This window comes from Erythrolamprus reginae, chromosome 12 (genome assembly GCF_031021105.1).
Source record: "Erythrolamprus reginae isolate rEryReg1 chromosome 12, rEryReg1.hap1, whole genome shotgun sequence".
NCBI classification, from domain to species: Eukaryota; Metazoa; Chordata; class Lepidosauria; order Squamata; family Dipsadidae; genus Erythrolamprus; species Erythrolamprus reginae.
Window position 1 is genome coordinate 19,524,598 of NC_091961.1, and position 22,652 is coordinate 19,547,249.

General features: G+C 46.2%; 1 protein-coding gene across 4 annotated transcripts; it reads left to right on the forward strand.

Annotated features, from left to right (window-relative positions):
* Positions 1-261: 261 nt before the first annotated feature.
* MSANTD2 (Myb/SANT DNA binding domain containing 2) lies at positions 262-22,433 on the forward strand. Of its 4 annotated transcripts, XR_011560466.1 has the most exons (5): positions 262-777; positions 14,857-14,900; positions 15,509-15,767; positions 18,430-18,490; positions 20,407-21,865. XR_011560466.1 is itself a non-coding variant. In XM_070765932.1 (4 exons), the coding sequence occupies exons 1-4, from the start codon at positions 271-273 to the stop codon at positions 21,257-21,259; spliced, it is 1,680 nt and encodes a 559-aa protein (XP_070622033.1). In that variant the 5' UTR covers positions 262-270; the 3' UTR covers positions 21,260-22,433. The 4 variants fall into 4 exon arrangements, 3 of the variants coding, with proteins under 3 accessions (XP_070622033.1, XP_070622035.1, XP_070622034.1); XM_070765932.1 differs by lacking the exon at positions 14,857-14,900 and having other exon boundaries at positions 20,407-22,433; XM_070765934.1 differs by lacking the exons at positions 14,857-14,900; positions 15,509-15,767 and having other exon boundaries at positions 20,407-20,493.
* The last annotated feature ends 219 nt before the right edge of the window (positions 22,434-22,652 follow it).

The window sequence follows — 22,652 nt, forward strand, 5'->3', positions numbered from 1 at the left end:
ATTAGATTAATGTAGTCTAATCTCTTAATCTAATCTTGGAGAGGGGCAGCATACAAATCTAATAAAGAATAATAAAGAATAATGTGCACCTCAGCAGTCTCCCATCTCGCCACGTGCGGCCACGCCCCCCTCCCGGCGCGCGGGCAACCTTCCCCTCGCCTTCTCTTTGCATTCCCCGCGCTCGGCCCCTCCAGTCGCCGCTGCCTGGCGGAAGCCCCGCCCCCTGGATTCTCTCCGTCACTTCCGCCCGCTGAGCCCCGCAGTCCCAATATGGCGGCGCCCTGTGGCTCCTCACAGCTCTCCGCCGCCGAGTCGCCGCTCAAGATCCCCAAGATGGAGGTGCTGTCTCCCGGCTCGCCCGGAGCGCTGAGCGACGGCAACCCCAGCCTCTCCGACCCTTCCACGCCCAGCGGCGCCTCCCCGTTAGGCCCCGCCGGAGTCGGGTCGCTGACGGCGGCTACCTCAGCCGGGGCCGGTGCGGGGGGAGGCGTCGGCGGAGTCGGGGCCTCTCCTTCCGTCTCCTTCTCCCCGGGCAGCAGCGCCGCCGCGGCGGCGGCGGCTTGCCGTGGCATGTCGTGGACGCCGGCCGAGACCAACGCGCTGATCGCCGTGTGGGGCAACGAGCGGCTGGTGGAAGCGCGGTACCAGCAGTTGGAGGGCGCCGGCACCGTCTTCGGTAGCAAGGCCCCCGGGCCCGCCATGTACGAGCGCGTCTCCCGAGCCCTGGCCGAGCTGGGCTACGAACGGACCCCGTCGCAGTGCCGGGAGCGCATCAAGGTAGGCAGCGCCGACGAGCGCGGGATGCTGTGAGGACGCGGCGCTCTCCAGGGAAACCGAGCCCCCGCCGTCCTCCCTCCAGCCGGGCCATGCAGGGGGATTTTCTGAGAGGAAGCTCGCCCCTTTTCCTCGCCCCCTTGAATCTCTTCCCTTGGGGCCACCGTTGAGAACGCCTGCCGGTCTGCGCCTGTTGACGTTGCCCCGATAGCTTCCACAAGGAAAAACCACATGGCCCTCAGAACAACCCTCTGCTCTCTCTCCCCTTATATTTCAGATTTTTATATTTAGGGTTGGGGAGGGGGTTGAAGGAGCGAGGGTGTCGTTTAAGATTGGGAACGGCGACTCCTGCCTGTTTTAACAGAGACCAGTGCGCTTTAAAGAAAGAAGAAGAAAAAACAACCCCACAATTCAAAGCAAAAAATATAAAACGATAGGATGGGTGGGGGAGAATTAGGTTAGAGGTGAGGGCTCAAGGGCTTGGGGTTTTGTCAGGATGTAAAATTGGTGCTCTGAGGTGGTTACGGAAGTGGGCTGCTAAGGTGATGTGTGGTCGCCCCCGTGGAGTCCAGCGCAATTCTGCTACTGCACCTAGGCAGGTAGCAAAATCGCGTGCAGACATGCAGGTGCCCTAATCACAACCCATGGCGCACCTGCGTGTCCGGAAACGATTTTGCTATCTGCCTAGGTGCAGTAGAAGAATTGCGCTGGACTCCGCTAGCACTCAGAGCCACGGGGGGTGACCACACGTCACCGTTCCATCGTAGCAGCCCATCTCTGGGTTGGTTGGTTGGTTTTGAAGTTCCTTTTGGGCCCAGTTGAGAGGGGTTTGTCAGTACAGGTGGTCCCTCGACTTAACCACCACAACGAACCTGGAATTGATTGTAAAGGAAGAAATTGCCTGAGTTTTTACGACTTTTCTTGCCGTGGTTGTTAAGTGAATCGCTGCAGCTGTTCAGTTAGTCACATGGTTGTTAAGTGAATCTGGCTTCCCTGTTGCATTTGCTTGCCTGGAACATCACAAAAAAAAGGGGCCACGTGACCCCTGGTAGTAGTTACAAAAATCATAAAAAATATATGAACTGCTTGTCAAACATCAAAATTTAAATCACACCATGGAGATGCTGCAAAGGTTGTAAGTGTGAAAAACAGTCGTAAGTTGCTTTTCCCACTTTGAATGGCCACCAAATGAACTGTTGTAAGTCGAGGACTACCTGTAATTGTAAGTCCTCGCGATGATGAAAAACAGTTTTTAAGGGCTGAGCTTGTAATAGATTGTTTCAGCCCTGTATAATGCAAAACAATCCATCCAAAAAGTCCAAAAGTGATGATAACTTGGTTAATTCTGTTAGGGCACTATAAGCTTAAATGTTATTAAGTTAGATTGAGAAAGGGACATGCTGGCATTTATATGGGAAGCACTCTAGGAAATGAGTGGGGAGAGTCGTGTAGAATGAGGCTACATTTCCTGCTATATAAATATCTTTAAATACAGTAAACTTCACAGAGATCTAATGCCGAAAAGGCTCATGCAAAAGAATCTGCTTTGATTTTCTGCCAGACTACAAGGATGGGAATAGTTATAAAAGGATGCACATGTGAGTTGATTAAGGTGGACCTTTTTGAGCTGAACGTATGCTTAAATCTTTAAAAAGTAACTGTGCCTTGGGTAATACATGAAACTATCAATTTCTTCTTATGGTAGATCCAGGTACCTTGTAAAATTCTTTTGCTAAAAATGAATTTTTAAAATTCAGATTTGTTTTTAGACTGTTCTGATTTTGTGCACTAGAATGTGAAACTTCTAGGTGTAGTCCATAAAGATGGTGCTTTAAATATGTCTGACGTGATGCCTATATGGTCTACAATATATCTTAATCTATTATGATTGTGAAATTTGTTGATTGCATTACATTTTAATTTTAATAAATGGTGCTTTTAAATAAGACGTTCCATGGTTTCTTCATGAGTTGAGAAATAGATTTCCTAATGCACGGACACTGCTTTTTATTAGTCTGTCAATCATTAGACGTTCTGATTAGAATTCTGATATTTTGTGTGATTTTTGCTATTGGCCATAGTTATGAGTCAAATTATAACAATATTTGACAACTGAAGTCTGTGTTTTTGTAGGGAAGACAAAACTGTTATTGGTTCTGGTGTCTGGAAAATATAAAACGTACACTCTTCCCACAACAGCATCTTTTCTCTCAGCAGCTCTCTTGCTTAACTATGAATTTATAGTTCTGATATTTGCTTGATACTTTAACAGAATGGCAATTTAAAAGATTGTATTTAAAATATGTAACTGTAATGAACATTGTATAACATTCTCTGTGGCGGCCCCAGCCCTCTGGAACCAATTCCCCCCAGAGATTAGAACTGCCCCCACCCTCCTTGCCTTTCGTAAACAACTTAAAACCCACCTCTGCCGCCAGGCATGGGGGAATTGAGATCCTCTTTCCCACTAGGCCTTTACAATTCTATGCATGGTATGTATGTATGTGTGTGTGTATGTATGTATGTATGTATGTATGTATGTTTGGTTTTTATATTAATTGATTTTTAATCATCAATACCAAATTACTATTGTACAGTGGTCCCTCGATTATCGCGAGGGTTCCGTTCCAGGACCCCTCGCGATAATCGATTTTTCGCGAAGTAGCGGCGCGGAAGTAAAAACATCATTTGCGCATGCGCGCCATTTTTTTTCATGCAGATGGTGGGGTTTGCGTGTGGGAGGTGGGGAAGACCCTGGGAAGGTTCCTTCGGCCGCCTAGCAGCTGATCTGCTCGGTAGCGCAGCAGCAGCGAGGAGCCGAAGATTGGAGTTTCCCAGCCGCCCACGCAAAGGGGAAACCCCATCTTCGGCTCCTTGCGCTACGGAGCAGATCAGCTGCTAGGCGGCCGAAGGAACCTTCCCTGGGTCTTCCCCGCGGCCTCGGATCCTCGCTGATGCCCGCCCGCCGTTTGCCGCTCGCCTCGTTGGCTCGCCTCGTTCCCCCGCCTTGTTCACCCCCCCCCCCGCTCCATTCGCCCGCCTCGTTCACCCCCCCGCTCGCCTCGTTCGCCCCCCCGCTTGCCTCGTTCACCCCCCCCGCTCGCCTCGTTCGCCCCCCCGCTTGCCTCGTTCACCCCCCGCTCGCCTCGTTCGCCCCCCCGCTTGCCTCGTTCACCCCCCCGCTCGCCTCGTTCGCCCCCCCGCTTGCCTCGTTCACCCCCCGCTCGCCTCGTTCGCCCCCCCGCTTGCCTCGTTCGCCCCCCGCTCGCCTCGTTCGCCCCCCCGCTCGCCTCGTTCGCCCCCCCCGCTTGCCTCGTTCACCCCCCGCTCGCCTCGTTCGCCCCCCCCGCTTGCCTCGTTCGCCCGCCTCGTTCGCCCGCCTCGTTCACCCCCCCCGCTCCATTCGCCCGCCTCGTTCACCCCCCGCTCGCCTCGTTCGCCCCCCCGCTTGCCTCGTTCACCCGCCTCGTTCGCCCGCCTTGTTCACCCCCCGCTCGCCTCGTTCGCCCCCCCCGCTCGCCTCGTTCGCCCCCCCCGCTTGCCTCGTTCGCCCGCCTCGTTCACCCCCCCCCGCTCCATTCGCCCGCCTCGTTCACCCCCCGCTTGCCTCGTTCACCCCCCGCTCGCCTCGTTCGCCCCCCCGCTTGCCTCGTTCACCCCCCGCTCGCCTCGTTCGCCCCCCCGCTTGCCTCGTTCACCCCCCCGCTTGCCTCGTTCACCCCCCGCTCGCCTCGTTCGCCCCCCCGCTTGCCTCGTTCGCCCGCCTCGTTCGCCCGCCTCGTTCACCCCCCCCGCTCCATTCGCCCGCCTCGTTCACCCCCCGCTCGCCTCGTTCGCCCCCCCGCTTGCCTCGTTCACCCGCCTCGTTCGCCCGCCTTGTTCACCCCCCGCTCGCCTCGTTCGCCCCCCCGCTTGCCTCGTTCACCCCCCGCTCACCTCGTTCGCCCCCCCGCTTGCCTCGTTCGCCCGCCTCGTTCACCCCCCCCCGCTCCATTCGCCCGCCTCGTTCACCCCCCGCTCGCCTCGTTCGCTCGCCCCGTTCACCTGCCGCTGTCGGGACACCCCCCACCCCAGTACCTTTGAATCCCGCCGCTTCTGCTGGATACGGGCGATGGGGGGGGCGAGCTGCCACAGCCCTGGCTTCCGCGCCGCTGGTCCCACCCACCGCCCGTATCCAGCAGAAGCGGCGGGATTCAAAGTGCTGCGGTGGGGGGGGGCTGTCGGGACAAGGAGCGAGGGGGCTGCGAAGGGGCGCACGCGGCAGAGCTCCGGCGGAGGAGAGGTGGCGGGGAGAAGCTCTCTCTCCCTCCCCCCCTCCCCCGGAAAAAAGAAAGCAGCCCCAGCCAAAGACGCCCAGCGAGAAAGAGGCCTCCGAGCCGGACTTGTTGCTTCTGCCTGCCAAGAGAGCCGGGCGTGGACAGCAGCCGAGAAAAGTCGGCGAGGAGGTCTCTTTCTCGCTGGGCGTCTTTGGCTGGGGCTGCTTTCTTTTTTCCGGGGGGGGGAGGGAGAGAGAGCTTCTCCCCGCCACCTCTCCTCCGCCGGAGCTCTGCCGCGTGCGCCCCTTCGCAGCCCCCGTCTTCAATTCGCCGTCTCTGGCGGGGCGGAGCCTCCCACGCGCTCCCGAGGCCGGCGTGCTTTTTAAATGTGACGCTTTCCTTTCCTGCATCAGCCAGCAAAGCCGGGCAGTCGGCTTTGCTGGCTGGAGAAGCGAGCGATCTGGGGCTGCGTAGTTTTGCGCAGGGGGACAGGGGGACAGGGCAGTCCCCGCCGCCTGTGTCCCCGCCGCCTGTGTGCTCGCCTTGTGCCGTGGGGGGGAGGCGATGGAGGTCAGGGGTTTTCAAGCAGCCGCCTCCCCCCCCCCCCCACAGAGATACCAGAAGCCGGGGACGGGCGGCAGGGGCATGAAGGATCTCACCACCGGCCTCGGGAGCGCGTGGGAGGCTCCGCCCCGCCAGAGACGGCGAATTGAAGACGGGGGCTGCGAAGGGGCGCACGCGGCAGAGCTCCGGCGGAGGAGAGGTGGCGGGGAGAAGCTCTCTCTCCCTCCCCCCCCCGGAAAAAAGAAAGCAGCCCCAGCCAAAGACGCCCAGCGAGAAAGAGACCTCCTCGCCGACTTTTCTCGGCTGCTGTCCACGCCCGGCTCTCTTGGCAGGCAGAAGCAACAAGTCCGGCTCGGAGGCCTCTTTCTCGCTGGGCGTCTTTGGCTGGGGCTGCTTTCTTTTTTCCGGGGGAGGGGGGGAGGGAGAGAGAGCTTCTCCCCGCCACCTCTCCTCCGCCGGAGCTCTGCCGCGTGCGCCCCTTCGCAGCCCCCTCGCTCCTTGTCCCGACAGCCCCCCCCCACCGCAGCACTTTGAATCCCGCCGCTTCTGCTGGATACGGGCGGTGGGTGGGACCAGCGGCGCGGAAGCCAGGGCTGTGGCAGCTCGCCCCCCCCATCGCCCGTATCCAGCAGAAGCGGCGGGATTCAAAGGTACTGGGGTGGGGGGTGTCCCGACAGCGGCAGGTGAACGGGGCGAGCGAACGAGGCGAGCGGGGGGTGAACGAGGCGGGCGAATGGAGCGGGGGGGGTGAACGAGGCGGGCGAACGAGGCAAGCGGGGGGGCGAACGAGGTGAGCGGGGGGTGAACGAGGCAAGCGGGGGGGGCGAACGAGGCAAGCGGGGGGTGAACGAGGCGGGCGAATGGAGTGGGGGGGGGGTGAACGAGGCGGGCGAACGAGGCGGGCGAACGAGGCAAGCGGGGGGGCGAACGAGGTGAGCGGGGGGTGAACGAGGCAAGCGGGGGGGCGAACGAGGCGAGCGGGGGGTGAACAAGGCGGGCGAACGAGGCGGGTGAACGAGGCAAGCGGGGGGGCGAACGAGGCGAGCGGGGGGTGAACGAGGCAAGCGGGGGGGCGAACGAGGCGAGCGGGGGGTGAACGAGGCAAGCGGGGGGGCGAACGAGGCGAGCGGGGGGTGAACGAGGCAAGCGGGGGGGCGAACGAGGCGAGCGGGGGGTGAACGAGGCAAGCGGGGGGGCGAACGAGGCGAGCGGGGGGTGAACGAGGCGGGCGAATGGAGCGGGGGGGGGTGAACAAGGCGGGGGAACGAGGCGAGCCAACGAGGCGAGCGGCAAACGGCGGGCGGGCATCAGCGAGGATCCGAGGCCGCGGGGAAGACCCAGGGAAGGTTCCTTCGGCCGCCTAGCAGCTGATCTGCTCCGTAGCGCAAGGAGCCGAAGATGGGGTTTCCCCTTTGCGTGGGCGGCTGGGAAACTCCAATCTTCGGCTCCTCGCTGCTGCTGCGCTGCCGAGCAGATCAGCTGCTAGGCGGCCGCTCGAGAGCAAGAGGGGGAGAGATAGAGAAAGAGAGAGAAGGAAAGAAAGAGATGAGAGAGGGAGGAAGAGAGTGTGAGAGAGGAAGAAGCAACATAGAGAAAGAGGGGGAAGACCCAGGGAAGCCTCTGCCCGGCGGGGAAACTCCACCATCTACGCATGCGTGGAAGGGCACGCATGCACAGATGGTGGAGTTTACTTCCGGGTTGAAAACTCGCGATATAGCGTTTCGCGAAACTCGAGATCGCGAAACTCGAGGGATCACTGTACACTGTTTTATTGTCACTGTTAGCCGCCCCGAGTCTCTGGAGAGGGGCGGCATACAAATCCAATAAATAAATAAATAAATGAATGAATGAATGATTGAATGAATGAATGAATGAATGAATATTCACTACACATGCTTAATGAAAAGTGGTCTTTGTTTTAGTTAGTTGAGAATAAGCAGTGTGAAATCTATCTTTGGGTAGAAATCCATAAGATTCTGTGTGTTGAGTATATGTGTGGGTTTAATCAGTGTTATCTAGTTTTCAGCTATATAAGAGAGTCATTCCTAAAGAATCTTGAAAGGTTGGCCAACATTTTGAAACAGCAAGCCCCTAGGAAAACCATTTCACATCTACATATTCTGTAATACTGTGATTCGGAGGTGGGGCGGGGGTTTCCATGAAAAAATACGAGTCTTAACAAAAAACAAATTAATGCTTTAAACTAAAAAAGTCACTTAAACTGCAAATATGAAATAAACCTTGTATCCGGATGGCATCTGTAAGTATAGCAAGGCTGTGTGTTCTGAAATATGTTTTTTCCACACTGAAATATGGCATAATCAAAGAGTGATAAAGCTAGATTTAACCATGGAGAATAAACATCTTGTTAATTTAAGCTGTTCCACAAAATAATAGAAAAGTTCTATATTGTTTTAATACACCAAATGAATTAGAACAGAAATCACAGATACCTACGGCAGTACTAATAATGATGAATAAAAATTGACTTTCTTTTCTAAACTATTTAAACTTAATGTTTTTTCTTCATCCATTTCCATATTTTAAAAAGCTGCAATATGCTAATAATGACATTGTGGTGATCTAGGCTTCAAACAAATCACATCAGCAGTTTAATTTGTAATGTATATAATTTGAAGACCACAAGCATTGTGTAACTTTTAAATTCAATATCATCTAGTGAAATTTTGGCATTCTGAGAAATTTTGCATACATTATACAGTATATTAAATATTCAGCACAAATAAAGCAGGCCTCGTGTGGATTTTGAAAATGACAAATGTGAAATTAGGTTGTTTGACAAAGTGACATAATAATACAGTATATCTATTTAACATTATTTTAGAACCAAAAATTATTTAATGCACACAGTTTGCTTTTCCCTCATTCTGTAGAGAACTAAAACAACCTTATTTTTTTAAAAGCCAGCAGTTGCTCACGTACACAGATAATTTTTCATAATCTGTTGTATCTACTATAATGCGCTTTAGATATCATGAAGATTCATAAATACACTCTTGCGTAATTAACATATCCAAACTTCTGGCCTCTCAGCACAGATTTGTTTTCTAATTTCTAACCTCCTACATCGGTGTCAAACTGGTGGCCCACGGACCGGTTATGTCACGCACAAGCCATGTCCACCCCAGCTCCGCAAATGGGAAAAATGTCACAAAATATCACATGATGGCAATGTGACGCCGCAGGTTTGATATCTGTGTCTCATATTGTCATTGTTCAGTCTCTAGGTTGTATTCAGTTCTTTGCAACCCCATGGATCACAGCACACCACACCCTCTTGTCCTCCATTGTCTCCCCAAGTTTGCCTAAAATTATCTTTATAGCATTGATGACACTATCTTGCTTTCTCATCCTCCCCCCCCCCCCCACCACCACCTACTTTCTTTTGCCTTCAATCTTTCCCCACCATCAGGATATTTTCCAGTGAGTCCCTGTCTTCTTACTAAGCAGCCAAATATTTGAGTTTCAGCTTTGGTATCTGTTATTCCAAAGAACAGTCAGGATTGATTGCTCCCGTATAACCAAGCTCTTTCCCCATTGTGTTATATGGGATCCTTTTTTATTGGATCAGATCCTTCGGCTGTGCATGTTTACCTACGTGCTTGCTGATATTTATTTTCCATTGATAGATTTAAGAACTGCTAATTCTGCAAAACCGTTTGAAATTTTAGTATGTAAGTGCATATCTGTTTATACTTAACTAATTAAAGTAAAAATAATTTTAACATCTAAATCAGGGGTGTCAAACTCAATTTAAGTGGGGGCCGCATCAGAGTTGTGTTTGACCTTGGGTGGCCAGAATGGGCATGGCCAGCTCGATGTCATTCATGTCGGGTGTACCTGTGGTGGTCCCAGTGGTCTGCCAGCAAAAACAGGCTCCTGAGCTCCCTTTTTGGCTACAACGGCCTCCTGAAACCCTCTACCAATGAAAATAGAGCCCCGGAGGGCCACCTGTGGCCCTCACAAGTTCCATTTTCTCTGGCAGAGGTACCACAGGCTGGTCCTTCATAGTTTGCAGAGCGATCCTGCTGGCCAGATCTGAAGCACTCTGCGGGCCAGATTTGGCCGCTGGGCCTTCAGTTTGGCTCCCCTGATCTAAAGCATTTGATGGCTATTTTCATCAGGAAATTTTAGGAAGGTCCGAGTTCTCTCTCAGCCATGGAAGTTCACGAGGTTAAGTTGGGGAACGTATAGTCTCAACTCATTTTCCCACTTGGCTATTGTGGGGAAAAGTGTAGGAAGAGACACCATGAACGACTCCTTGAATGCTGGGAAGTAAAGTGGGTAGCATTGTGCTAGTGTTGCTGCTTTTGTTTTTATTTTAAATTTGTTTAGCTTAGCATGATGTAGAAACCTAGCTAGTGTAAATTCTGCTTTCTGCCTTGGAATACATCTGTACATAACCCAATGGGGATGGGTGAGAAATGAGCCATATTATGGCATAAAGTTAGAACGCAAGCTGGATATTCTATATTACAGATATCAGTAACTGTAAAATAAATAAACAATAAAATACAGCATTTTTTTTCCTACCAGTGGCTATCTGACAGCCTTGTTCATTTGCAATACAGTATGGATGATTTGTTTTGCTGAATGAAGCTGTCACAGTAGATATTTTTTTACCACGGAATTACAACGAGATCCATGGATTTCTCTATTACTTTGTCTCTAACGCTCCTACTCTGTTTCTCAGCGAGCAGGATTGTGCAATTCATTCGAAATCTGGATTCGTACAATTATTCTGAATACCGGATAAGATTACTGCTGGGCCAGGTTGCTTCTGTCATATTAAAAGAGGGCCAATAAAAGGAACTTTCTTAACACAGTTGAGCTTAATTGGCAGTTTCAGTCTGTGTGTGGATGGTGGAGTTTTCAGACGATCTGATTAGAACACATGAAGACTTCTCGGTTAGTTTTCTGGGAGGGACGGTTTATTTTAGCTTGGTTCTTAATAAAAAAAACATTTTAAAAGCTTTAATTAGTGACTTCTGTTTAGACTGTACCTTGGTTAGATGATCAGCTTTGTCACATAGCTGAGCAAAAGTGTCTAGAGTTCAGTAGATTCAGTTTTATTTATGTGATATGACTCTAGGCAACATTCTTTTGCCTTTTGATAGAACTAAGTCAAATTGTTTATCATAAATGGATTATGCAGCTTGCTGAAAAATGTCAAAACATAAGCAATGACTTAGAATGTATTTTACATTGATAGCTAGCAACATTTCTAATGTATTTATCTCTTTCCTGCCCCCAAATTTAGAGAAAAACATAGCATTCATAACATCTGTTGGGGAAAGGGACAAACGATATGCCAATTTTTATTTAGAAAATATTGAATAGTAACCAGGGTTGACCTGTATTTGTTATTTTTTCTGTCTAAATATAGTGTAGGAATTTAAGGAGTAAGAAATGTGTACATATTTCTCGGGAAGGTATTTAGAATTATTTTAGGATTTTTTTCCCTGAGGTTAGAATATTACAATACATAAAGCTAAGTAGGATTTAGAGCAGGGGTGGGCAATTAATCTTGCCATGGGGCCGCATGAGAAATTGAGATGGTTTTAGAGGGCCGGACTAATATAATTAACTAAGTTCTACCTTCTTTCTTGTTTTCTTTCTCCCAAATTACGCCTCCCCCCCAATACACACAAAGAGCGCAAATCTCCACACTGTTCCTTATTTATTTATTTGCCCCTCTGCTCTCCTCCCCCTCCTCCCTTGACTTCTTCACATGCGCTGCCCCTCCCCAGCAGCCCAGGCCCCCACTCCCGGTTGGCCCCGCCCCCACATGATCACAATAATGATCACTTATGGCACAATAACACCCAACATGGCAAGAAGCCGCCCACCTGCCTTTCCCCCCTGTGTCGGCCCGCCGCCACCTCCCCCAGCAGCCCTCCACCCTTGCATCCTATCCTCTGGCCTGTTGCCCCCCCCCCCCTTCTGGGCTGCCCAGCCTGTTCCCGCTGTGGTTGGGCTGCTGCTGCTGCCCTGAGCCTCAGCAACTGCCCCCTCTCCCAACCCGTTGCCTTTTGTCCGGCACCGCAGAGAGGAGAGAGCCGTGAGGAAGGAAGGATTGTTGCTTTCCTGCAGCAAAATGGGACTAAAAAGGGCGACCCCGATTTGTCCCGCGATGGTGGGGTTCTAAGAGAGCCTTGTTGGTGGGTGCTGTTTTGTCCTGTTCATTCAAGGCGCTTGTCCCCCCCCCCCACTCCATGGCTTTTTCCTCCAAGAAACCGGTCACAGACAGCGGGTGGGCCGGATGCGGCCCCTTGCCCAGGTCTGATTTAGAGAGGGATGAATATCAGGCCCTATGTGATACCAGCAAAATGATAGGAAGCTGAAAAAACAAATGTTAGAAAAGAAGCGACTGGTCAGAAATTGGTGATTTGAAAGACTAATTTGACTCCATAAGATTGAAAAGTACATGGGGGTGCTTTGGCCAATGTCCTTACCTGCACAGGCTTCAGAGGGTGATAGCAAAATACTTGGCTAGTCACATTCCATTCTCAGGTTGACTCACTGCAAGTCATTAAGCAAGTTTTTGAACCACCTTTGGGGTTTAAAAATAAATTGGGAAAATCCAATTTATTACGTTCTCTGTATCATAACCTAAATCAGCACCTAAAAAACAATAACTTATTGGACCCAAATCAGCATGGCTTTACTGAAGGCAAATCATGTCAGACTAATCTCATTGATTTCTTTGACTATGTCACAAAGGTGTTGGATGAAGGTGGTGCCGTGGATATTGCCTACCTGGACTTCAGCAAAGCCTTTGATACGGTTCCACATAAAGAGCTGATGATAAATTAGTGAAGATTGGACTTAATCCCTGGATAGTTCAATGGATTTGCAGCTGGCTGAAGCGTAGACATCAGAGAGTTATTGTTAACGGCGAGTATTCTGAGCAGAGTCAGGTTACAAGCGGTGTGCCGCAAGGGTCTGTTCTGGGTCCTATTCTTTTTAATATGTTTGTGAGTGACATAGGGGAAGGTTTGGTAGGGAAGGTTTGCCTATTTGCCGATGACTCTAAAGTGTGCAATAGGGTTGATATTCCTGGAGGCGTCTGTAATATGGTAAATGATTTAGCTTTACTAGATAAATGGTCAAAGCAATGGAAACTGCAGTTTAATGTTTCCAAATGTAAAATAATGCACTTGGGGAAAAGGAATCCTCAATCTGAGTATTGTATTGGCAGTTCTGTGTTAGCAAATACTTCAGAAGAAAAGGATTTAGGGGTAGTGATTTCTGACAGTCTCAAAATGGGTGAACAGTACAGTCAGGCGGTAGGGAAAGCAAGTAGGATGCTTGGCTGCATAGCTAGAGGTATAACAAGCAGGAAGAGGGAGGTTATGATCCCGCTATATAGAATGCTGGTGAGACCCCATTTGGAATACTGTGTTCAGTTCTGGAGACCTCACCTACAAAAAGATATTGACAAAATTGAACGGGTCCAAAGACGGGCTACAAGAATGGTGGAAGGTCTTAAGCATAAAACGTATCAGGAAAGACTTAATGAACTCAATCTGTATAGTCTGGAGGACAGAAGGAAAAGGGGGGACATGATCGAAACATTTAAATATATTAAAGGGTTAAATAAGGTCCAGGAGGGAAGTGTTTTTAATAGGAAAGTGAACACAAGAACAAGGGGACACAATCTGAAGTTAGTTGGGGGAAAGATCAAAAGCAACATGAGAAAATGTTATTTTACTGAAAGAGTAGTAGATCCTTGGAACAAACTTCCAGCAGACGTGGTAGATAAATCCACAGTCACTGAATTTAAACATGCCTGGGATAAACATATATCCATCCTAAGATAAAATACAGAAAATAGTATAAGGGCAGACTAGATGGACCATGAGGTCTTTTTCTGCCGTCAGACTTCTATGTTTCTATGTCTATAACCCCAAATTCTGTCTAAAAAACTTAAGGATTGACAACCTTTGAAATTCAAGATCTGTCCCATAAGATTAGCGCTTTACTGTGGGGTTCGCCTTGCAGCTCTCCACTCTCAATTTTATGCTCATTTTATTACAAATAAACAATAACGTTGGGAAGGCTTTGCCATGCATTCTAAAGCCCTTTGTTATACCTATGATGGAATAGGGTGAAGGCGCCTACTACAGGAGTGGTAAAACACGCTGTTACTTTACAGAAGCAAATGATTTTCGGTCCTCTTCATTTCACCCCTACCATGATCCCCCACTTGTATTTTGCTTCTTCTGGATTTGAAAGCAATTTCATTCTTGATAACTTTCATTCAAATTTCAGGGAATTTCATTTTTTAAGAAAAATGCTGATTGCAATAACTTTTACCTGACTGCAAAGTAAAAAGATAAGATGCAGCAGAGTTATAAGAGTAATCTATTCTCAATATATACCGTAAGCTTTCTGGAAATAGTAAGATTTCATCGTGTTGAGATGACCAGATTGCTTTACTTTCTTAGAAGTGTAAACTGAAAACCAAGACTATTCTTATTCTACTTTATTCTTGTTTAACATTTCCAAGTTATTTCATCCCTTTTCCATGAGTAAATTATATTTGTTCTTCATCAAAGAGCAGGTGGGATAGAGTCACATTAAAATAGTTCCATCACTGTAAGTGGTCTTACACTGACCAGATCTTTCTCTTTGCTTCATAATCTGCTTCTTTGAGACTTGGGATAAATTTGGAAATCTGTGCAGGATTGCATGAGAGGGAAAGAAAGTGTCGGTACCCAGTGAATGGCTCACCATTCTCAAGGCATTGGAATCTCCATAAGTTGTCATGTTATGTTGCATGGGTCAATCTTAGTGATGCTGCTTTGCTCTCAAAATTGATTATTTCAACCATTTTGGAAGTGTCTTGAACTCCTAACAGTCTGAAATGGAAAAGCTTTGCTCATTTTTATTTTTTCATTTTTATTTTTCATTAAGAATTGTAATTTAAGCATTTCTCCCTAAGAACAGAAGTGGGGTGGAGTTAGAAAGAGGGGAAACCTAGATAAGAAGCATTTTCAGCAGTGTTTTATTCACACTTGCGTTAATATATAATTTGGCTTCTTATTGACAAGTGAATGATTTAAGGTGCAGTGAAAGCGGGTAATATCTGGTTGAGATAGGGTATAAAAGATGCCTAAAAATCTAGTGTTGGGTTTAATGTTTTATTATTAGACCTGACCATCTTAGTTTATTGTGTGTTTAATATTTGATCATGGGAATACAGAGCATTATTGATTTCACTTCTTTTAAATTTCAGCAGCTTCCCAAGAAACAGAGTGAGTTAGTAAGGATGCAAACTATGTAAGTAATATATTTTACTAGCTAAAGAGTTTAGGCCAACATTTTTAAACTAACTTCTTAATTGTTTTCTTTTTGGAGTAAGGGACAATCCAGCTGTCTGCTTTTGGTGACTTCTTTCTTTCTCTGTCTCTCTTTCACTTTCTTTCTCCCTATCTCTCTCTTTTCCCCACTCCCCCTCACTTTTCCTTAAGTTTCAAACTATGGGAACCACAGTAGCTATTCTTTCTCTTTCCTTCATAAATGTGTATATCTTACGTGCTTGTTGGTATCTCACTGGGGTTTTTAGTTCTGCATAATATAGCAAGCTTGGGTATTAAGAAGGGAAAGTTTTGGCAATAATGGACAAATAAATGAAGCTGATGTATTAAAATTATTATTAAATGTGTTGTCCTCTTGTGGCAAATATAAAAATACAAGTGTTCTTTGCTGTGAAGTTTAAATGGCTGTGAAGATTCAACTTGGCTTTAAAACTTCTTTGTAAAAATCCTATTTGATTAAAAGAATCTAATAAATGTGGCAGAGTTTAGAACAAAGTTAAAGAATAAAAATGGCACAAAAGGTGTAGAAGGTGGGCCACTATAAACTAACAGGCATGTTTTCTGTCTTAGACCCTTCGCAGGTGTTACAGCCGAGTGAAGGAACATGGTGTGGGCAAAAGGAAAAGCAGTTACACATTTGAACAGTTGGAGCAGGTCTTTGGTCAAGGAGGATGGGATTCTCAACTCTGCCAACCGGTGCTCATCAATAGCAGTGGCTTGTATCAAGAGCTGGAGTCTGATGGTAGCACAATGGAGGAATATTCGCAGGACGAATGGGGGAACCATAGTCAGGATCTTTACTGTTACCAACCAGGCGAGCAAGAGTTAGGTAAGATGTGGCAAACTTTACCGAAACACCGGTGATTGCTAATACTTTAATTGGTGCCACTGCAACTTTCGTTGCAACCATGGACTTAGCATTTCTGTTTTGTGCATCTTCCCGTTGCATGCCTTGAACTTCGGGCTGAGATATCTCATTTTAAGTAAGGAAATGGGGCAGTGCCAACTCCTTATTTTGGTAGACGATTTGTCACTCCACCTCTTTATACATATATTTATTTATTCATTCATTCATTTCATTGCATCTCTCATCCAGGAGTTCTACGTGCCATATATTCTTTCCTCCAATTTTTACTCACATAGACAATTCTGTGAGATTGGCTGAACAATAGCAACTGATCCAAGTCAGCTTCCAGAATTGAGGGAGGAGATGAATTGGACTCAAACAGATCCAGGCCCAAGGCATTAATCAGCATGGGACTCTATTTGTATACTTTATTTATATATTCCCAACATCATTAGCACAATTCATATTTTGATATATAGTAAAAGCTCTCAAGGTCATTGCTTTCAAATCAGATTTCAGAAAACGCAGTTAAATATTGAGAGTTTTGCTTTACAGATATTCACTGACTTACGACCACAGTTGAGACCAGAATTTTTAGTTGCTAGGCAATGGGATCCATAAGCGAGTCATCTGTGACCAGATCAGATTTTACAACCATTTTTACTAGGGTCATTAAATATATCCAGTTTCCCCAATTGACTTTGTTTCTCAGGAGCCATCTAGGATGGCTACAATATGATTGAAGATGCTTATCACTGCTATCAATTTGAGCCAATTGTCAAGCATCAAATTGCAATCATGTGACCGCAGGGGTGGTACAATAGTCATAACTTGGAGGATGGGTTGTAAGTCACTTTTTCCGAGACCATCGTAGCTTTGAATCATCATTAAACGGACACTGATAAGTTGAGGGCTACTTGAATAGACTGAAACCTCAAGTTAATGCATTAATTGAGGGCAGGGGATTCCATTATTTGAACTGAAAGAAAGCATGGCATTAACAGAGATTTGTCATTTGCATCGTGATTAAAAACAGATTGCAATTATCCATTGCAATCTTGTCCATAATATCAAAGTCCTTTCCAGTATAATGCAATGTTTTATTGTTCCAATTAACAGCTGCCATATGAATATTCAGTCCTACTTTTTCGTCTTTAGTATCAGTTGGTGTTAATTAATTGGTATACGCTAGAAAATTGTGAAGTGATATTTGATGTCAAAATGGCTTTTGGCTTCTTGCTATCCTATAAGGAGGCCCTTCAAACAGTCCCTCGTGGCATGGTCACTTCACAAATGCATTACTGCCATGCGCTGTGCATGGGGATGACCTTGAAGTCCACCCAGAATCTATAGCTGCATGGAAATGTAGCAGCATAAGCAATAACAGGCACCACTCCATGTGCTCAGGTCTGTCACCACTGCTAGACCAACTTCATTGGATGCCAGTTGGCTTCCAAGTGCAATTCAAGGTGCTGGTTATCTGTCAATATATAACCTAAAACTCTTGTCGTCATGACCTTTAACTGGGTGAAAAAGTGCATCATAAGGCAATAATGTTTGAACCAAGGCACCTCAAATGGGGCAACTGACAGAATGAGGGAATGAAATTTGGGGAAATGTTGCCGCTTGAGGGCTGTTGGTTGCGGATGAGCTGCTGCAGTCATGTAATCTTTATTTTCAGCTACAGTTTCCCAGCCAGTCTCGCAATGCCTTATTCTCCCTTCCTTCTCCTTCGGCAGCAACTCGCCTGCCTCTTGGGAAAGGAAGGAAGATTTCTGATTCTCCCTGTCAATTTTCCCCAAGGAAATTCAATGGGGAAGCTGGCAGGAAGTTAGAAGTCACTCCTCTTTTCCCTGCCTTTTTTTTTTTGCTCACCCTTGGTCATTATATTTCTCTGTTTAGATAAAGAAATATCTCTGAAATGATGATCTACCAGGACACAGGATGTTTAGTTACCTATAAACCCCAGTATGGTATAGGGCCTTGGCATCTGAGAGATTGCTTTTCTCCAACTGTTTCTACCTGCCCAAGTATGTTCCATCAGAGTGGGCGTGCTCTAGGTCCCTATGCTAGATGTTGCCATGTTGTGGGGTCCAGGAAACCTCCTTATTCTGTTGTCCCCCTCCAACATCACGGAACAGCAGCACCACCACCACCCGAGTCCTGTCTCCTAGGGCTCTCGAAAACTTTGAAAACATGGTTTTGGTCGCAGGCATGACGGTTGACGTTCAACATTTGTGTCATTTTGCCATATATTAGATTATTTTGACTCAGGTTGACTCAGCCTTCCATCCTTCTGGAGTGAGTAAAATAAGAACCCAAATTATGGAGCGAAATATGCTGACTCTGTAGACCTCTTAGAGAGTGCTGTGAAGTGGTATATAAGTCTAAATGCTATTGCTATTTCTATTTTATCTTGGTCTGTCTGTGTGATTCAATATTTGTAGGGTGTTTTTTTTAAGTTTTTCCGAGTTTTAGAGAGCCCACTGGAGTTGTCCAGTCAATAAAGTTTAATGCGTAAATAAATAATAAATAAACTACAGTGAGGCCTGCATTCATACTGAAATTGGACAGTTATAATTGCATTTTAAAGTAACAAGGCTCAGTTGTTACGAATTATTTTAACCTCTGTTTTACCTTTTAGATGAAATGCCTGCAGTGAAGAAAACGTTGAAGATAAAACAGGAATCTTCAGAAGATTCTCAGTAAGTATCTTGAATATTTTATCTGGAAATTAAGATTCTGAAAGTGTCTGCACTTTTCAGGGGTAGAATAACGGTCTCAGTTTTTTACCAGATGAACCAGATAAAATACAAATTTGTGCTGTTGAAGTACCCTTAGAAAGTTGCAGTGCCTGGTATCTTCATGAATGGCTATGCAAATGTTGACTGTTTTATATCAGCAGTTTTCGGAATGCAGAAACTCAATGAAAGCTTATCTAGATGTCTCAGTACATAGATAGAATAGGTCAGGGAGAGCCTTCCCAGATGTGTGAAATAGGTTGAGCTTACACTTAAGTTTCCCAGTTTCCCTAGCTGAGTTTTCCTAGTCTTAATTCAGCTCCTTAATCAATATATAACAATTGTTTTCTTTATTAGATTGTGCTTTGTTAGTACCGTATATTTTAGAGTATAAGACACAGGGTGGAAATGTCGGTGCATCTTATACACTGAATACAGCCATTTTGGGCCTCCTGAAGCCCCAGCCCTGCATTGCATGTTTTTTTTTTTCAAAAATGGGGTCTGCAGAAGGTTTGGGAGGCCTGCAGAATGCTCCTGGGAGCTGGGAGAAGGCAAAAGACCCATGGACTCCAACTCCCAGAATTCCCCATCCAACACCAACATTTCCACCCTGGGCTGTTTTTGCAAAAATGGAGGCGTTTTTGCCTTCCCCCAGCCCCTAGGGGCACTCTATAGGCACTCTGCACACCCAATTTGTACAAAAATGGGTAAAAAAATAGGTCACTTTTTGCCAAACACGGGGTGCACAGAGGGCTTAGGAGGCCTGCAGAGGGCTTGGGGGGCCTGCAGAGTGGTCATGGAGGCTGGGGGGGAAGGCAAAAATGCCTCCGTTTTTGCAAAAAACAATCTGGGTTTGGGGTTTTTTGCAAGAACTTTTGTCTTCTTGCAGCTCCCAGGAGCATTCTGCAGGCCTCCCAAGCCCTTTGCAAAAAATGGGGTGTGTAAAGGGTTTGGAAGGTTTGCAAAGTGCTCCTAGGGGCCAGGGTGGACAAAAAAAATTCTTACTTACCTCTTTGAAATCTTGGTGCATCTTATACACCTGTGCATCTTATAGTCGGAAAAATACAGTAGCTGCATTAGATACACAAATGTAAAAATTCCCTTCACCCTCTCAGAATATAGGTAGTCCTCAATTTATGACTGGTTGCTTAGGGATCATTCACAATTTCAATGGTCCCCACAACCCTGATCCGAAGTTCCAGTGGTATCTCCCCTTGTGGTCACATGACTGCATTAATGGTGCTTGGCAACATGGGCATATTTATGGCCGTTTGTGGCATCTCTCTATCACTTGGTTATGTTACAGTGGCAGAACTGTGCCATAGTGAACAGTGGGGTTTGCTTAACGGCCGTGGTATTTGCTTCATAGCTACAATGTTTGCTTAACAACCACCGCAAAAAAGGTCGTGCAATTGAATCGACAGGTTGAAACTTATGACCATAATAGGCAGGCTCCATTATGGTCATAATTCAAGGACTACTTGTATTTGCCACTTAAAAATTCAGACTACTAATTCGGTTTGCTCAGCATTGCCCATATGGACAATTTGCTTATCTCCTGTTTTCAGGCAGCAGTCTTTCCTGCCCCAAACTAGAGAGGTCATAAATAGACTTGGTTCCACTTTGCTAGCAAATTATGGGCCCCACATGGCTCAAACACTGCGATTGTTAAGCAAACACCATCGTCATTAAGCAAACCCTTTATTTCATACTATAAGGGTTTAAGACACTATTGTGAATTTCTCTAGCAGCTATTTATCCTTAGCATATGACAGGCCTGTTTACATCCATTGGCATTTTGTGATTGCGTCCTTTTTCTTCTTAATCGTCTGCCTTAAAACATAGTCCTATTGTGTTCTCTCTTTTTTTATTACTTAAAGGAAGCGTGACCTAATGCAGAATATTGTACAGATCTTGGAATCCGTCCAGTTAAAATGGGAACTCTTTCAGAGTTGGGCGGACTTTTCTAGACTACACCTTTCTAACAAACTGGCTATATTCGGGATTGGCTATAATACACGGTGGAAGGAGGATATCCGTTACCATTACGCTGAGATCAGTTCCCAAGTTCCCCTTGGCAAGCGACTCCGGGAATATTTCAACTCGGAGAAGCCCGAGGGCAGGATCATCATGACCAGAGTGCAGAAAATGAACTGGAAGAACGTTTATTACAAATTCTTAGAGATTACTATCAGTGAAGCCAGATGCCTAGAGTTACACATGGAAATTGACTGGATACCTATTGCTCACTCCAAGCCAACAGGTGGAAATATTGTCCAGTATTTGTTACCTGGAGGCATTCCAAAGAGCCCTGGTTTGTATGCCATTGGATATGAAGATTGTCACGAGAAGCCATCATCTCCTGATCACAGGAGCATCAGCCAAGAACCTGAAAACGAGACTCTGGGAGAAACGGAAATGTCGTTGTCACAGGCTTCCCTCAAAGTGGAGATAGAGCCCACCAGAATAATCTATTGTTACCTCGGCATCGCTGAGGTGAGGACTCTCCAACAGTGCTTGTTTTTACACTTTCAGGCCAACACCAAAACCTTCAGCAAAGAGTGGGTTGGCATCAATGGATTTTTATCACAAAACTGTATTGTGGACCCGGGGATTTCTCCCAAGTCTATTTACATTAAATTTGTAGAAGTGGAGAGGGACTTCCTTTCTGCTGGCTCTTTGGTAGAGTGCCTGGAAAAAGCCATCGGATACCCTTTGAAATTTAACAACTGATTCTCATCCTTCATAAGGATCTTTGTAAGTATCACCTGTGGCATTTGGGACATCTGGTTAGTACAAGACTGGGCACGATCAACTGCTCTAACCAAACTGAAATGAGGAGGACACTTAGAGGGGATTTTACAAAAGTGTAACTCAAGTCAGTAAAATATGCTGTTTACTTCCTTGAGCCAGCCAGCTGGTTTTATAAAGAAAATGACTTTCAAAGGGAGCATTGTAAATATGATGACTATTGGTACATTCCACGTTGGATGAACATACATGTTAAATTTCATACGAAAAAGCTGTTTTCCACAATGTCTCATTTTTACACATGTGTCTCAAGTGTGATTACGGTTATGTAATAAATAAGCAATAGATAATGAGTTTAAAACCCAGTCACACAAGACTGTTTTTCAGTGCCACCGTTAGCACCTCCTGTATATAATTTAGCATTTCGGTTTCTTCACCCATCAAGTGTTCTTACAATTTTCAACCAGTGTTGCCTGCAAAAGCTTCTCTTTCTGTGATGTACCCCACTTTACTAGTAGTGTTGCCATATCACCTTTTTTATTTTGGTTTATGTTTTGTTTACATTAAAATCATCCATGGGCCTATTAAGACATATTTAGTTAACCTCTGTGTGGCAGCGAAAGCAACTCGGCCGCTGGGAAGCATTTTATCAAATCATGCTTTTACAATCAAGCTGTGAGATGGGGTGGGCTCGGGTGGGAACTGGGGAGTTATGGACCAGGGGAGTAAGCATTTTTAATGCCTCATTATAATGTTCCGTATAAATCCCATTGCGCTGCTGGCAAGTGCCAGGTTTTTTTTATTATTATTATTATTTCGTTTTTTACAAACCTCATTGATCAGTGGAAGTTGTGACATGCAATGAATGTGTCAGTCCAAATAAAAACAAACAAATGTGGATTTTCAGAAATGTGTTTCTTGCCTGATTGTATCTTTATGAAGATGTGTACTGGCATTTTTTTAAAAAAAATGTTTTTTATTTATTATACATATTTTTTAATTATTTTGAATGTCTGTATATTCATATGTTACCACTGTCTTCAGAAGGAAAAAGAAAGATAAGGATGGCTTATCTTGCAAAATCCATACAGTATTATATGAATAAATAATAGCAAATATAACATTTCCTAATAAAAATGCAACATTCTGTATAAAAGATTATTTTCCATCTGCTTGTTGAAGGATCTTCATAATTTTGCACGTTTTCTGAATCTCATTGTTAAAAAACACCTCCATTATCAATGTATGATCTCTTCGAGCCTGCTATTATAGCTTCCCCAAACTGGTCAGATTTGTGCAAAACGATAATCCCAAATTCCAAACAAAATTGTCCATTCTCAGTATGGTTGGAGGTAACCAAGTTGGTTCTTTTGCT